The 13,821-nt window shown below is 37.3% G+C and overlaps 2 protein-coding genes across 2 annotated transcripts in view; both read right to left on the bottom strand.

Moving 5' to 3' along the window:
• Positions 1–7,501, bottom strand: part of LOC105266485 (indole-3-acetaldehyde oxidase) — an 8,889-nt gene extending 1,388 nt beyond the window's left edge. Inside the window, exons 1-18 of the mRNA XM_011304679.1 lie at positions 7,251–7,501; positions 6,706–6,758; positions 5,783–5,963; positions 5,234–5,365; positions 4,901–5,057; positions 4,569–4,779; positions 4,020–4,240; positions 3,647–3,749; positions 3,351–3,478; positions 3,020–3,142; positions 2,732–2,899; positions 2,336–2,617; positions 2,083–2,187; positions 1,666–1,879; positions 1,414–1,600; positions 836–1,215; positions 563–756; positions 48–340 (exon numbers count right to left, since the gene is read on the bottom strand). Coding sequence (XP_011302981.1) covers positions 48–340; positions 563–756; positions 836–1,215; positions 1,414–1,600; positions 1,666–1,879; positions 2,083–2,187; positions 2,336–2,617; positions 2,732–2,899; positions 3,020–3,142; positions 3,351–3,478; positions 3,647–3,749; positions 4,020–4,240; positions 4,569–4,779; positions 4,901–5,057; positions 5,234–5,365; positions 5,783–5,963; positions 6,706–6,758; positions 7,251–7,279 — 3,161 coding nt within the window. The 5' untranslated portion in view covers positions 7,280–7,501. The remainder of the gene's footprint in view (positions 1–47; positions 341–562; positions 757–835; positions 1,216–1,413; positions 1,601–1,665; positions 1,880–2,082; positions 2,188–2,335; positions 2,618–2,731; positions 2,900–3,019; positions 3,143–3,350; positions 3,479–3,646; positions 3,750–4,019; positions 4,241–4,568; positions 4,780–4,900; positions 5,058–5,233; positions 5,366–5,782; positions 5,964–6,705; positions 6,759–7,250) is intronic.
• A 30-nt stretch (positions 7,502–7,531) lies between these two features.
• Positions 7,532–13,821, bottom strand: part of LOC105266387 (indole-3-acetaldehyde oxidase-like) — an 8,274-nt gene continuing 1,984 nt past the window's right edge. The window contains exons 7-24 of the mRNA XM_011304509.1: positions 13,417–13,637; positions 13,005–13,107; positions 12,290–12,417; positions 12,082–12,204; positions 11,767–11,934; positions 11,067–11,348; positions 10,884–10,988; positions 10,604–10,817; positions 10,321–10,507; positions 9,737–10,116; positions 9,464–9,657; positions 9,077–9,235; positions 8,873–9,001; positions 8,659–8,789; positions 8,279–8,528; positions 8,122–8,215; positions 7,947–8,057; positions 7,532–7,862 (exon numbers count right to left, since the gene is read on the bottom strand). Coding sequence (XP_011302811.1) covers positions 7,795–7,862; positions 7,947–8,057; positions 8,122–8,215; positions 8,279–8,528; positions 8,659–8,789; positions 8,873–9,001; positions 9,077–9,235; positions 9,464–9,657; positions 9,737–10,116; positions 10,321–10,507; positions 10,604–10,817; positions 10,884–10,988; positions 11,067–11,348; positions 11,767–11,934; positions 12,082–12,204; positions 12,290–12,417; positions 13,005–13,107; positions 13,417–13,637 — 3,047 coding nt within the window. The 3' untranslated portion in view covers positions 7,532–7,794. The remainder of the gene's footprint in view (positions 7,863–7,946; positions 8,058–8,121; positions 8,216–8,278; positions 8,529–8,658; positions 8,790–8,872; positions 9,002–9,076; positions 9,236–9,463; positions 9,658–9,736; positions 10,117–10,320; positions 10,508–10,603; positions 10,818–10,883; positions 10,989–11,066; positions 11,349–11,766; positions 11,935–12,081; positions 12,205–12,289; positions 12,418–13,004; positions 13,108–13,416; positions 13,638–13,821) is intronic.

Below are 13,821 nucleotides of genomic sequence, written 5' to 3'. Positions count from 1 at the left end.
TTTTCAATTTAAATTTATTAAATTTTTTTATTTTGTTTAAATAAACAATTACGTTTGCTGCACATTCCGTCGTGATGCTTCCCCCGGTGACAGAATTATTTGGTGCTGCAAGATTATTCGTGGGTTTAACATTTATCATGTCAAGGTCAATCCCCAGAGTGTGAGCTGCAACCTGAGAGACCTTAGTGTTTATTCCCTGACCGACTTCGATGCCTCCATGAAGTACAGCCACCGTTCCATCCCTCGGATAAACCGATATCAGAGCATTCCAAGGTCCTCCTATCTCCAGGGGATACTTCATGGGCATTAGACTGATGCCTCTCTTCTTCCATCTGTTCTCCTAACGAAAGAATGATTTCATGAATAAATAAAAACCCAGACGCTAATTGAATTTTCCAAATTCGCATTCTGAACTTTTCAATAGAATTCTAATAAAATTCCAATTAAATTTTAAATACGATATCTTGATACAATATCTTGAAGAAACTGCAGGTATATTCAGAAATCATTAAATAATACATTTTTTCACAGATGCAGTGGAAATATAAATAAATATTCTTACTCTATTGAACATTCTGACAGCCTCCACTCGAGCGGTGTAGTCCGACGTTTGTTTTATATCCTCAATCATTTCAGTCAGAGGCACTTTATCAGTCTCATTCATATTTTTAACGCGAATTTCCACTGGATCCTTGCCAAGTGCTTCTGCTATATTTTCCATCATATTCTCCGCCATCGCCACTCCCTCAGTGGATCCTAATTCAATTCACAGAAGATGAACTGAATTATTCTCTCTTGACACTAACACAGGATGTTATAAGAGTTCTGCACTCACCTGGGGCTCTGCAATAAGTGTTGGAAGGGACATCAGTATGAACTTCATTTCCCACAGACGTCCACGTCGTCTTATCGTAACACGAGAAAGAGTGCATGATACTCTGCTGGGCAATGGGATCGTTGAATGAGGCCCCAGCGTTGTGCCAACTCTCCTGTTTGAGGTACTGAATCACTCCATCAGCATCAACGCCAATCTCGTAGTCATGCTTGACTGGAAATCTTTTTCCTATTATTGTCATGTTACTCTCGATGGTCATGATTAGACGAGCTGGACGATTCAAGACACGTGCTGCAACGGCACATCCGCAACTGATCCACGTGTTTCGGGATAGTTTTGCACCGTAGGAACCCCCAAGTCTTCTTACTTTGATGTTGATGCTGAAGAATCAACACTGATCATTATTCTCAAAACAATATTATGTATAATATAGTTTTAATTATTTGATTACAACATTAAGAAAATTGACCGAATTATCCTTGAAATAAATTGTGTGGAAAGATTGATGATTTAATAAATGACAAGTGGTTAGGGGAATTCCAGTGGGATTTATTTATAAATCTTTCAGTTTTATCCACCTGTTGTTGGGGATTCCCAGGGCTGAAGCAATGGAAGTCTGGACGAGATCTACGAAGTGAGAGGCTGGATAAACGTCTAGTCCATCCTCTGTTGGGATGCAAACGCAGGTCTGTGGCTCCATCGTGAAATGATACTGTGCTCCACAATTGAATGTACCTTTTATCACCTTCTGAACCGGATTCGGGCCTATCAACATTTATTTTATGATTGTAGCATGAGAATTATGGAAAGTGGTTATTGTAATGACGGACCTTGTCGGTCAGCAGGTAAGTTCGCCACTTCATTGATTCTAGTTTTATCACCGGAGTCGATGGCGTCTTGATTCGTTATTATCGGCTTTTTCTTGAAGGAGTCTGTATACGTGACCTTCACCTTCTTCACGGCTTCATGAGCTAGAGCATTCGTCTCGGCGCAGATGAGACCAATGGGCTGTCCTGCGAACTCGACATCTCCGTCAGCGAATAGCTATAGATCATTCGATTACTTTATTAATATCAATTAATTAAATATTATTTAATTAATATCTGAGCTGAGCATTTACAGTTTTTAATACTGAATATTAGTGTATGAATGAAATGAAAATTGAAATAATTCACTTATTGATCAGTGGAATTTTCGGGTGGGAATCAATCGAAAATTATGTAAATTGTCTTTAAACAGATGATGACCTTTTCGTCGGAGGGATTCATTGGGTCCTTGTTCGCGGAATCGATAGCGAGATTTTTTCCGGGGACATCCTTGGCTGTGAGGAAAGCTACGACGCCCTTCATCGCCTGTTAATCAATATGAATCAATCAATTAAGTAATGAGGAATCAACACTAAAAATCCCAGATGAGACCTTCGATCATAGAATTCTTTCTGTTTTTTTTATCTCTAATAAACGATCCAATGTTAACAGATAATTCGATAGGAGTAGTTACCAAAGCTTCTGAGGCATCGATATTTTTAATTTTTCCACTGGCGAAAATAGTGTGAACGAATGCACAGAAGACCTCCCGAGGCTGCGGTGGTATATCATTGACGTATTCTGCCTCTCCAGATGTCTGATAGATAGATTCAGTCTTCGGAAGTGGTTCATTGTACGGCCAAAGTGATTTGTCCGTTTCATAATCCACTCTTCCGGAGGAAAGGTCACGTTCTAGAATAGTTCCACCGCTCCGCAACTTCTCGTCCACTGTTTCCGGTTTTAAACTCAGAACAAACTGCAATAATAATTGAATACATCAATGGCCTTGGCCTCATATTGATTGTTTACTATCGTCAGTTCAATCTGTTGAGAATAATTAACATGAGACGTTTTAGATAAATTCTCTCACCTTGTAGAACAATCCCTGCGCCAGATTTTTTCTGAACTCTGGGGAGTAATCAGGCAGGACCGAATCAGGATTCAGCTCTGAATTCAGCGTTTCTAGCGCTTGTTTCAGCACATTTTTGTCTAGTATTCGCTTGCCAGTCAGATATTTTTCCGTGGCAGTTGCGTGCAGCTGTGGATAATTAATAAAAATCGATGGAAATTAGAGAAGATTATTCAAGATTATTCATAGTAAAATTACCGAATGATCTCTCATTGATCAGTTACTAGTAATAAATATTCCGGGACTTACAAATTCGGGCCTGATACCCCCAAATATTATATTGGGCTGGGTCTGCACTAGCCCAGAGGCATCAAGCTTGAAGAGAAACCCAGCATTCACTAAAGCGTGAGCATTCTGCGCCCTCGGCATTATCTACAAGCAATCAATTTTATTTTCAATTCAATGGAAAATAATTTTCTGATATCTTACTGTTTAAACGATTTTTTAATAACAAAGATTTTCAATAATGAAGACTGGCGATGAATTTTCATCTCAATTGGGAGAAAATTGAAAAAGAAAGGCATGATCTGAATTAATGATTCTTATTTATTTTTTTAATGAGTTTTAATTTTTTAACTACCTTATAAGAGCGATACACCTGTTCAGACTGCAATGCTGGCACCACGACGCTGTAAATAATCTTGTGATTCATATCCATCTTGATGAAATCCATAAAATTAATTTCTTTCTTCTCTCCAGGAGATTCCACTACGAGGAAAAAATTCGTACATTAAAAAGGTAATGACTCATGAATCGTTTGGAATGAGTTAATTATAGCAGAATTACGGGAATAGAGTAATTACTCCAATTACTGAAATAGAGTAATTACTCGAGAACTGATGAGAGTCATATCTAGGTGGAATGAATAATAGTTACGTATGTGTATTTTAGCTCCAGCCGTTTCCAGAATTAGGAACATGTCTGATGGGAACTCATTGTACTGGTGTTTTATCATCAAGTTCCCAGCCAATGTACCGAGCTGCAATTTTGCAACAATTGTTCCTATAATTTATCATCACTCCACAAACATTCACGTATTTCTAACAGCTCGACTGATTCAATTATTAAAAATGACTTAACAACTTTAAATAATAACGCAATAGCAGAATTACTAGGGGAAGCTCAAAGAAAAAGCATAAATGCAAATAATGAAAAGAATTAATTAATCGAAATCAGTAATTTTTTGGCAATACTTGTTATTATTTTAAATAATAAAATAATGTGGAGGGAATAATTTCTTCAAACTCACATTGCGCACTGAAATGTGGGCAATGAGATCCACGTGATCGGCCATTTGTCTCAGATGATTGAAGCCTGGCTCCCCACAATATTTGATAAAACTGTTCTTGATGACTGTTAAAGAGACATTTCCACCGAAAATCAGACTGTCCGCCGTTTTCTCTACCCTACGAAGATCGCTGATATCATTGAGATCAATATACAGCTGGGGTTTTTGCAGCCGATAAACTCCTGAAATAATTGTTTTGTCATTACGTAATTGATTGTTTCATTCGTTCATTATGTTATTTATTCATTTGTACATTAAAAATGTTGAATATTTAATTTTCTTGTCTTTAGATTTAATCAAAATTCTGAAGTGATAATTTTAATGAAGTTAAAAATTATGTTGTCATTTTTCCTGATATTGTTATTGCAATCTCAGGGATAATGATATATTACTGATGTAAATGTTTTTTTTAATTACAGATACTTTAGACTACTGAATAATTCAAATAATCAGTAGATAAGATTGTAATTGAGTAATTATCTAGGATTTCGCAAAAAATGGATTCATCACCGTGCGCTGTGTTGCCCCCGTTAAGAATATAAGTTGATTTTGGATTGTTAGTGAATGCTGCAAACAAGCTATCAATATCCAGGACTTTCTGAAATTTCACGTCCCCGAATTCCATACTAATTTCCTCCAGGATTGATGGTTCCTCTGACGATTTGCAAACACCTGTGCACGGCTTTCCCGATTTCGGGCAATTTTTCAATTTGTACAACTCCTGAAAACAGAATTTTTATTCTCCAGGAGTAATAATTATTGATCTATTAATTTTATTCGTCTTCTGATTCACTTGTTGCATCTTTCTTCACTTGAATTTTTATCTAGAATTTGGCGAATACCTCGATGTCTTGGATCTTCTGCATTATCGCGGGGTCGGCGTCACTTCCTAGACCTTTGAAAGCCTCTAGAATCGAACGATAACCGGTGCAACGACAGATATTGCTTCCAAATGAATTCTCGATTTCTTTCATCGTTAATTGTCTGCCCTGCATTAAGCTATAAATTAATGAGCAAGCACATTAATTTAAGAAGATAAGCCCTTGATATTATTTCAACTAAAGACGATTTTAGTAACGGAAATTTGTGTAATTAAATCTTTGTTTCCCTATTTCATCTCTACTGACTTGTTTATTTATTTTCCACGGTTGATGATTTTTTTTGTGTTATCATACCTGTACATATTCATGACCATTCCAGGTGAGCAATACCCGCACTGAGACCCATTCATACCGGCAAGTGTCGCTTGAATTTTGTGATAGCCCTGTTTCCTACCGCCGATGCCCTCGATAGTCTTGACCTTCCATCTAATTAAAAATTCAAAAATCTAAATATCAATTATTCAAGTCAGTTCTCCATATTTGCCATTTTCTAGATTACATTTTTATTCCTAAGACCCCGACAGTAGAAAAAAAATATTGAAAAGAGAATGAATTTTTGTCTCATGAATTCTCAGCCAAAAAGAGAAGAGATTACTTGCGAGATATCTTAAAAAAATACTTCATTCCTGACAAACAAGATAGACCAATTCAAAAGTGATTTAGAAAAGCCAAATAATTCTAATAAATATCTAAAATCGCGAGGTGGGCCGCCGCCATCTGCCCCACCGCTTGGGGCATTGAAGCGCAAGATGGCGGCGTCCGTATCCCCACCGTCTCAATAATCGTTATTTCTCTCTCGAGAAATAAGTAAGCCGTTCAGTTATATTTACGATTAATTCTCACCCATTGCAAATAAGGACAGGTACGAGGCAAGAATTAACGGACAGAGTTTCTCCGTGAATTTCAGCTGCTACAATGCAAACCCCACACCCACCCTCGAGGCACATGAATTTTGTGCCCCGCAAAAGGGCGTGATCCCTGATGAAGACGTTGAGCGACGTCTCAGGGGGCACTTCTTCGTTGACTAAAACCGAGATTCATAATTCACTGAAGTTCATTATCTAATATTTCATCATTGTAATAAATTCATTTTATATAATTAATATATGATGAATAATATAATAACAAAAATATTAATAGCAATATAGACTATATGAATATTAAGTTATTATATAGAATTAAATGTATTAGTCACTCTGTATAATTCAATTTTATGGATTTTCAATACATTAAATCTCTAGAAAATATATAACATATATTTTGATTCCATTATTTCATAAAAAAAACAGAAAAATTAAGCGTCGGTCTGAAAAATATAATCTTGTATTTTTTAATGCATTGACAGCACATAAAAACTCAAAGTGTCCGGTAATCAGTCGATACTCTTATCGTCAACTGATTTTTACAATTTTACTTGATGCATCATTCACTGAGGGAGTGACAAGTAAGAATCCCGGAAAAAATATCCCAGGGAGAAAATATCCCACACATTCAGAACGTGTTAAAACTCGCTCAATTTAATTATTTTTCAATTTAATTATTTTTTTCGTTGTCTATTTTTTTCAGGGGCTCTAATTTTCCTATGGTCTATCAAATTGGGTAGGTTTTAACAGGTTTTGGGTGTGTGGGCTATTTTTTCCGCCTACCGACAAGTAATTGCAATCTAACGAGCGCTTCCATCCACAGGAACTAATCAGTTCCATGTTCTATATTCTGCAAGTCACCACAGTGTTTATCAAATTAATTTATTCATGCGTGATCCTTACCGGTGTAAACAACGCCATTGATACTGAGTTCTACGGTATCTTTGGGGGTTCCTCTGCAATTAAAAACAAAAACAGTTGGGAAACTTGTGTAGAGAATCGAATGATCATAAATATTGCGAAAATTTTTCCTTCGCTCCATTTATTTAAAAACAAACAGACCTACATTGTTTCTTCGACGTTCCTCAATTTGTTTCATATCAGCAATCCTAATTACTTCATGCATGAACCAGTAACTAGCGATAAGCCAATGAATATTTGAGATATTGTTGCAACTTTAACACTGATAAACGACATTTGTATGCTATCACGGGTAAAATATTGTTACAGAAAATAAATACATTGTATGTGAAAATTAAGACAACCGGGACTTTCACTTTATATCTGACCTGACAGCCTTCAAGTATTTCTGCAACTCGTTGCCCTGTTCCATTAATTAGACCCGCGATAATTTCAGTAATAATTTGGCCTTCGAATTACAGACAGATAAAAGCATGATGGGAGAGCGAAAAAACAGGAAGATTAAAAAAAAACACAATTAAACTTACCCCACATAAGTATAAGAGCCCTGACCCATTCTTATCACTCAGTCGTCTGAAGTTTCTGTCATCCACTAAATCTGAAAGTCGCAATCGGTCTGCGCCTAAGTTTTGTGGTAGGGAAGCCGTTCCATGTAATACACGCTCGTCGAGAAAATTTAGAGACTAGCAAGACTGAAGCGAAATTATTTGCCCTACTACCAGCGGTGCCCCTTCCCTTGGTGTTCAGCTGATCTCCACCGAATGAATTTCGAATGAAGGTCATACACTATTGAAAGGTGGGGATTTAATTGTAATGACAAATCAAAACTGCAATTGCCATGATTTTTCCACGTTCTATACCCCGAGAATTTCATCCTATCGATAATATTGATAATTGATTACATCAAATCCTTTTATTCAATTCACTACAAAATTATCGGCATTGAACTGTTATTGAACTTTTATTCATTCCCCTATTATCTGTACTATATTATTAATACTGATTAACTTCGAATTCAATATTCTATTTGATAAAACATGTGATAAGTTGAGAATTCCAGATGTGCCTGGACTATAGAATCATCTGGTCTTTGCTGGTGAGACTCGTCAGGAGTATTTTTTCGGTTGTCGCTGGTCCATCTGCAGGAGCACGTGAAATTTAATGTGATGTTACGATTTAATTGTTCATTTTTTAATTTTTTTAAATTGAATAAATTAACTTACCAAGTTGATACCAGGCGCCATTGTCACCTGCGTCTTTTCGAGCTGAATTCAGGGCGTGTCTTATAGCCAGGAGGATGGAGTAGCTCATACTGAGAGGTGGTTCACCAACTCCTTCACCATCCAAATAAACAGAAGAATCATAAATAAATTCAGATAAATCCATGAAATACTCTACCTTTCGCGCCGAGTACGCCAACAGGATTTAGTGTCTTCCTCATCGTGACGCGGAAATCGACAGGTATATCTTTGGCTCCAGGTGGTTTGTAATTCTGAATTCAAGAAGACTGAGTTGTTCTCACGATATTCAAAGGTTTTTCTTAATTGTTTCATACCCAAGTTCGATTGTTAGCTAGAATCCCAGTATTTGGGTCGTAGATAAGATCCTCAGAGGTCCAATATCCCATGCCCATGACCATCGCACCCTCCACCTGGCCCCTGTCAATATCAGGATTCATGCTGGTGCCAACATCCTGCAGAATATCCACTCGCTGAACAAGATGCTGTCCTGTTAATATATCGATCTCCACTTCGCTGACTGTTACACCGTAAATCGAATAGGGATTCGATGCATTGAATGACGACCTAATCATTAACATTCGTAAATTATCACTCGTTACAATGAATAAGCGTTATCAGTGGAAGTCATGCATGGGAATCAATCCCACTCGCACTAGACTGCGAAAAAAACGAATGAATGAAAGGGAAAACTCACATTACTTGAACGCAGAGATTAATATCTTCTGCGTGCGCAGTCGCAGTGAGTTCCTCCCACGTGGGATTCCCCAATTTTTCTCGCACCGGTTGTAGACGCGTGAGAAGTTGTTGACAAGCTGCTATTGCAGCCTAATAAAATAAATAAAAATGATTACAAATGGAATAAAACTTATTGAAAGCTCATCCTTCACAATCGATAAATGAATACTCACAGTTGCTGCACATTCACAAGTCATACTGCCACCACTAGTGCAATTACTGGGTGCAGCAAAATTGTCTGTCGCCTTAACATTAATCATGTCGACATCGATCCCCAGGGTATAAGCAACAACTTGCGTTATCTGCAGTTGTATACTCAATTGATCAATTGAAAATAATGCATTGTGACGACATGATCAGAGATATTGTTTGCAAACCTTAGTGTTGATTCCCTGACCCACATCAATTCCCCCATGAAGAATCGCTACAGTACCATCCATTGGGTAAACTGTCATAAGAGCATTCCAGTGGCCGTACATTGCGTGTGGATACATTATAGCTGTTAAATTAATTCCTCGCTTCTTCCATCGATTCTCCTGTGGAATCAAACAATACGAGTTCTCCATTCATTAAATACATCATTCCATATTCTCTATTCCATATTTTACTAATTATTTTCTCCCCCCAAAACTCTCCCTGTAAGGTTACTATTCCGTTAATCTCACTTCTTGATTTTTTCTTTCTGGTTTGACATTAATTTTTCCTCCGTCCCATATTTTTTCAATAAACCATTATTAATTTGAAACCAGGGATCATTGTGGTACCTTATTGAAGAGATTGACAGCTTCGACGCGTGTGTGGTAGTCCGATGTTGCTTTGATATCATTTATCATTTTATTCAACTCAGTTTTGTGCTCTGGCAACATATTATTCAGACGCACGTCCAAGGCATCCTTTCCCAGTGTGTGAGCTATGTGCTCCATCATATTTTCCGCCATTGCAATTCCTTCGGTAGAACCTGCAGCCATGCATATGTTTGCGTTACAGATGGAAAATTATTTTATCAGAATGATCTGCTGTGTCAATTGATAACCAACCTGGTGCTCTCGCATACGTATTTGATGGAATATCAGTTCGTACCTCGTGAGCTACAGAATTCCACACCGATTTATCGTAGCACGAATAAGCATGTGCCACACTCTGAAATGCAATGGGATCATTGAATGAGCAACCAGTATTGTGCCATGTTTTCTGATTCAAGTACTGGATAACACCATCGGCATCAACACCGATCTCGTAATCATGCTTGACTGGAAATCTTTTTCCTATTGTTGTCATGTTACTCTCGATGGTCATGATGAAACGTGCCGGACGGTTCAGAACCTGTGCTGCAACAGCACAAGCACAGCATACGGAGATGTTCCTTACTAGTTTTGCACCGTAGGATCCACCCAGTCGTCTGACACGTACGTTAATTCTGAATAACAGAAGAACAGGAGATACTTCTTCTTTTCTACATATCATTATTCTATCGAGAGACATCATGTGCTGAAAGTGATTGAAAATTCTCTTGAAAATGGATTTTGTTTGTAATATAAAACGGTTTATCCTTGATGAACCTGCAGTGATAAAAATGAAGGAAAAATCGTGCGGTAGTTTACTGAATCTCATGATGTATTACTTATTATTTGGAATGGCCAGACAGGAAGCTATCGATAGGTGCACTAGATCGATGTATTGGGTCGCTGGATAGACATCAATGCCATCCTCCGTTGGGATGCAGACGCAGGATTGCGGCTCCATCGTAAAGTGATATTGAGTTCCACAATTGAATGTTCCCTTGATTACTTGGTGAATGGGACTATCACCTGATAAAGACACAGATCACTCGGCAGATTAATGAATTCAGTGGCTTCAGCTCGAGATTATTTCATGGAGAAGGAACAGTGATATAGATGAAGAACCTTTTCTCGTCGCCGGAATATTAACGCATTCTTTGATCCTCTCCTTATCACCACGATCAATGGCATCTTGATTTGTCAGGATCGGCTTTTCATTAGGTACATCTGTGTAATGGACTTTGACCTTTTGCGCAGCTTCATGAGCGAGAAGCTGAGTATCAGCACAAATTATACCGATTGGTTGACCAACGGAGGTCACAACGTCTTCAACCAGAAGCTGAAAATCAGAAATATTGTCATGATAAAATCTAGTTTGAATGACAGAAGAAGAAGTGTCAATCACCAATTCGTCATTTGGGGCTATGAAAGACTGATTTGCTGAATCAATACTGCGATTTTTTCCTGGTATATCTTTTGCTGATAGAAATGCTACAACACCTTCAATTTCCTGTTGATAATAAATACTTGTTGAGTGATTGAGTAATTAGAATGATTGATGATTGTTTTTGGAGAAGGAATTGATTACCAGTGCTGCAGTGGTGTCGATGCTGGCGATGGTGCCACTGTGGACTTGACTTACTACAAATGCACAAAATACTTGATGCGGTTGGGGTGGAATGTCGTTGACGTACTGTGCCTCACCGGAAGTCTGATAGATTGATTCAATCTTAGGGATTGGTTTGTTGTACGGCCAGAGACTCTCGTCTGTTTCATAATCGCATTTTCCTGATGAGAGCCCACGCTTCAGCATTGTACCTCCGCTGCGTAATTTCTCATCAATATTTTCGGGCCTCAGGCTCAGGACAAACTGAAATCAGAAAGACATGTTTTTTTTATCACCTACTGCTTTCCTGTTATTCTTTCCTGTTCTTAAGTAGATGCAGTGGTGAAATGTTCTGTCAGACAATTCCATTTGACTTTAAGGCTCGGGTGGATTATCTAGAAAAGATAATTTACTCCGAAATTCGGATTCCTAATTACTTTTGCAGTTAATCGTTTTTTTCAATAATTGTTAGCTAGCGTTCTAGCGGTTATCAACAACTAGGCCGCTAGCTAACAATTATCGGAAAAAAACGATTAATTGACGGAGTAATTAGAAGTCCCAATTTTGGAGTAAATTATCTTTTCCAGACAGTCCATCCGGGCCTTAAGATTTTTTTCGATATTTCTACATAATCCATATGTAATGGTGAGAATTAAATGATTTATTGGTGATGGGGTCTCACCTTGTAGAACAATCCCTGCGCAAGAGTCATCCTGAACTCTGGAGAATAATCCGGTAGAACATGATCAGGAATGACTTCCGAAGTGAAGATTTCTATGGCTTCCTTGAAAATATTCTTGTCTAATACGGATTTACCGGTGAGGTAATCTTCGGTTTTATTAGCGTGCAGCTGTAAATGATAATTAATCAATGCTTTCTGAAATAATCAACTGTTCACTTGCATAATTTCTTTCCTATTCATCTTGTTCTTCAGAATGAACATTGAATGGGATAATTAATAAATCATTTAAAAATCGTTGATGACTTATAAACCCACAAAATCAGGTCTGACTCCACCAAGAATTATGTTAGGCTTTTCCAGCACCATTCCAGCTGCATCCAACTTGAAGAGAAATCCAGCATTCACGAGGGCATGTGCATTCTGGGCTCTTGGCATTATCTGTTGATTATATTAATAAGTTATTGTTTGGAAATCTAATTCAGCGAAAATCGGTTTTTCATCTGCTCTAATTTAATTGACGTACCTTGTACGATCTGTAAATATGATCGGCACTCAGTGCTGGGAGCAATACGCTGTAGATGATTTTATGATTCATATCGGTATTGAGAAAGTCCATGAAGTTAACAACTCGCTTCTGTCCGGGTGATTCAACTGTGAAAAATTATAAAAAAACAGAATTCAGTCTCACCGAAATCGTTAAAATATCCATCATGCAGTTCTATTCAGAATTAATTAAGGCCCGGATGGACTGTCTGGAAAAGATAATTTACTCCAAAATTGGGACTTCTAATTACTCCGTCATTTAATCGTTTTTTCCGATAATTGTTAGCTAGCGGCCTAGTTGTTGACAACCGCTAGAACGCTAGCTAACAATTATTGAAAAAAACGATTAATTGCCAAAGTAATTAGGAATCCGAATTTCGGAGTAAATTATTTTTTCTAGATAATCCAGCCGAGCTTTCAATCAAATGTATAAGGGCCGGATGGAGCATCTCGGAAAGATAATTTACTTTAAAATTGGAATTCCTAATTACTCCGCCAATTAATTGTTTTTTCCGATAATTGTTAGCTAGCGTTCTAGTCGTTGACAACCACTGGAACGCTAGCTAACAATTATTGAAAAAAAAACGATTAATTGCCAGAGTAATTGGGAATCCCAATTTTTGAGTAAATTATCTTTTCCAGATAATCCAACCGGTCCTTAAATATAATAAATTAAATTATTATAAAATTATTACGAATGTGTATTTCCGCGCCAGCTGTTTCGAATATGAGGAAGAGATCCGAAGGGAACTCCTTGTGTTGGTGTTTTATCATCAGATTCCCAGCAATGGTACCTGTCTGAAATTATAATTATCATAAAATTCAAATCAGGACTAATAATTCCTTTGGGATTCAATCCTGACATCTAATCCATCAATTCTATACGTCACTAATATATTATTCCTTACATAACTGAAAATGTAATGCAACTCTAGTTTATACTTTGTATGAGCGATTGAAGTTGAAGTTTCTCAGAATTATGAGGTATCTGTTATTCTTGACTTCCGGAACTTCAGAGTATTCATAAAATTTTTATGTAACATAACTAGCTCCACTTCATTTTGAATACCAGGACTTCAATTTTGATTAATCATTTCATATACTCACATTGCGCACTGGTACACTGGCAATGAGATCCACGTGATCTGCCATTTGACGAAGATGATGGAAGCCAGACTCCTCGCAGAATTCAATGAATGTATTTTTCACTGTCGACAGGGTAACATTGCCACCGAAAATTAGATTCTCCGCGGTTTTTTCGACTCTGCGCAGATCACTGATGTCATTCAAGTCTATGTAGATTTCTGGCTTTTCCAACCGATAAACACCTGCAAAAGTACAATAATTCATCATTATTGTACAATCATATTATAATATATGAATAATTTATAATTATTTTATATATCATTGAATCATCATTTCATTATTTCAATAACGAAGTCACAAACTGGGATGAGTGCATTTTTATTCATGAATATCTCGGGATTGAATCCACATATCGAATTTTTTGCA

Source organism: Fopius arisanus, unplaced genomic scaffold (genome assembly GCF_000806365.1).
Source record: "Fopius arisanus strain USDA-PBARC FA_bdor unplaced genomic scaffold, ASM80636v1 scaffold00038, whole genome shotgun sequence".
NCBI lineage: Eukaryota > Metazoa > Arthropoda > Insecta > Hymenoptera > Braconidae > Fopius > Fopius arisanus.
Note: the sequence above shows the minus strand (reverse complement) of the source record. Positions and strands in the feature narration are given on the sequence as shown.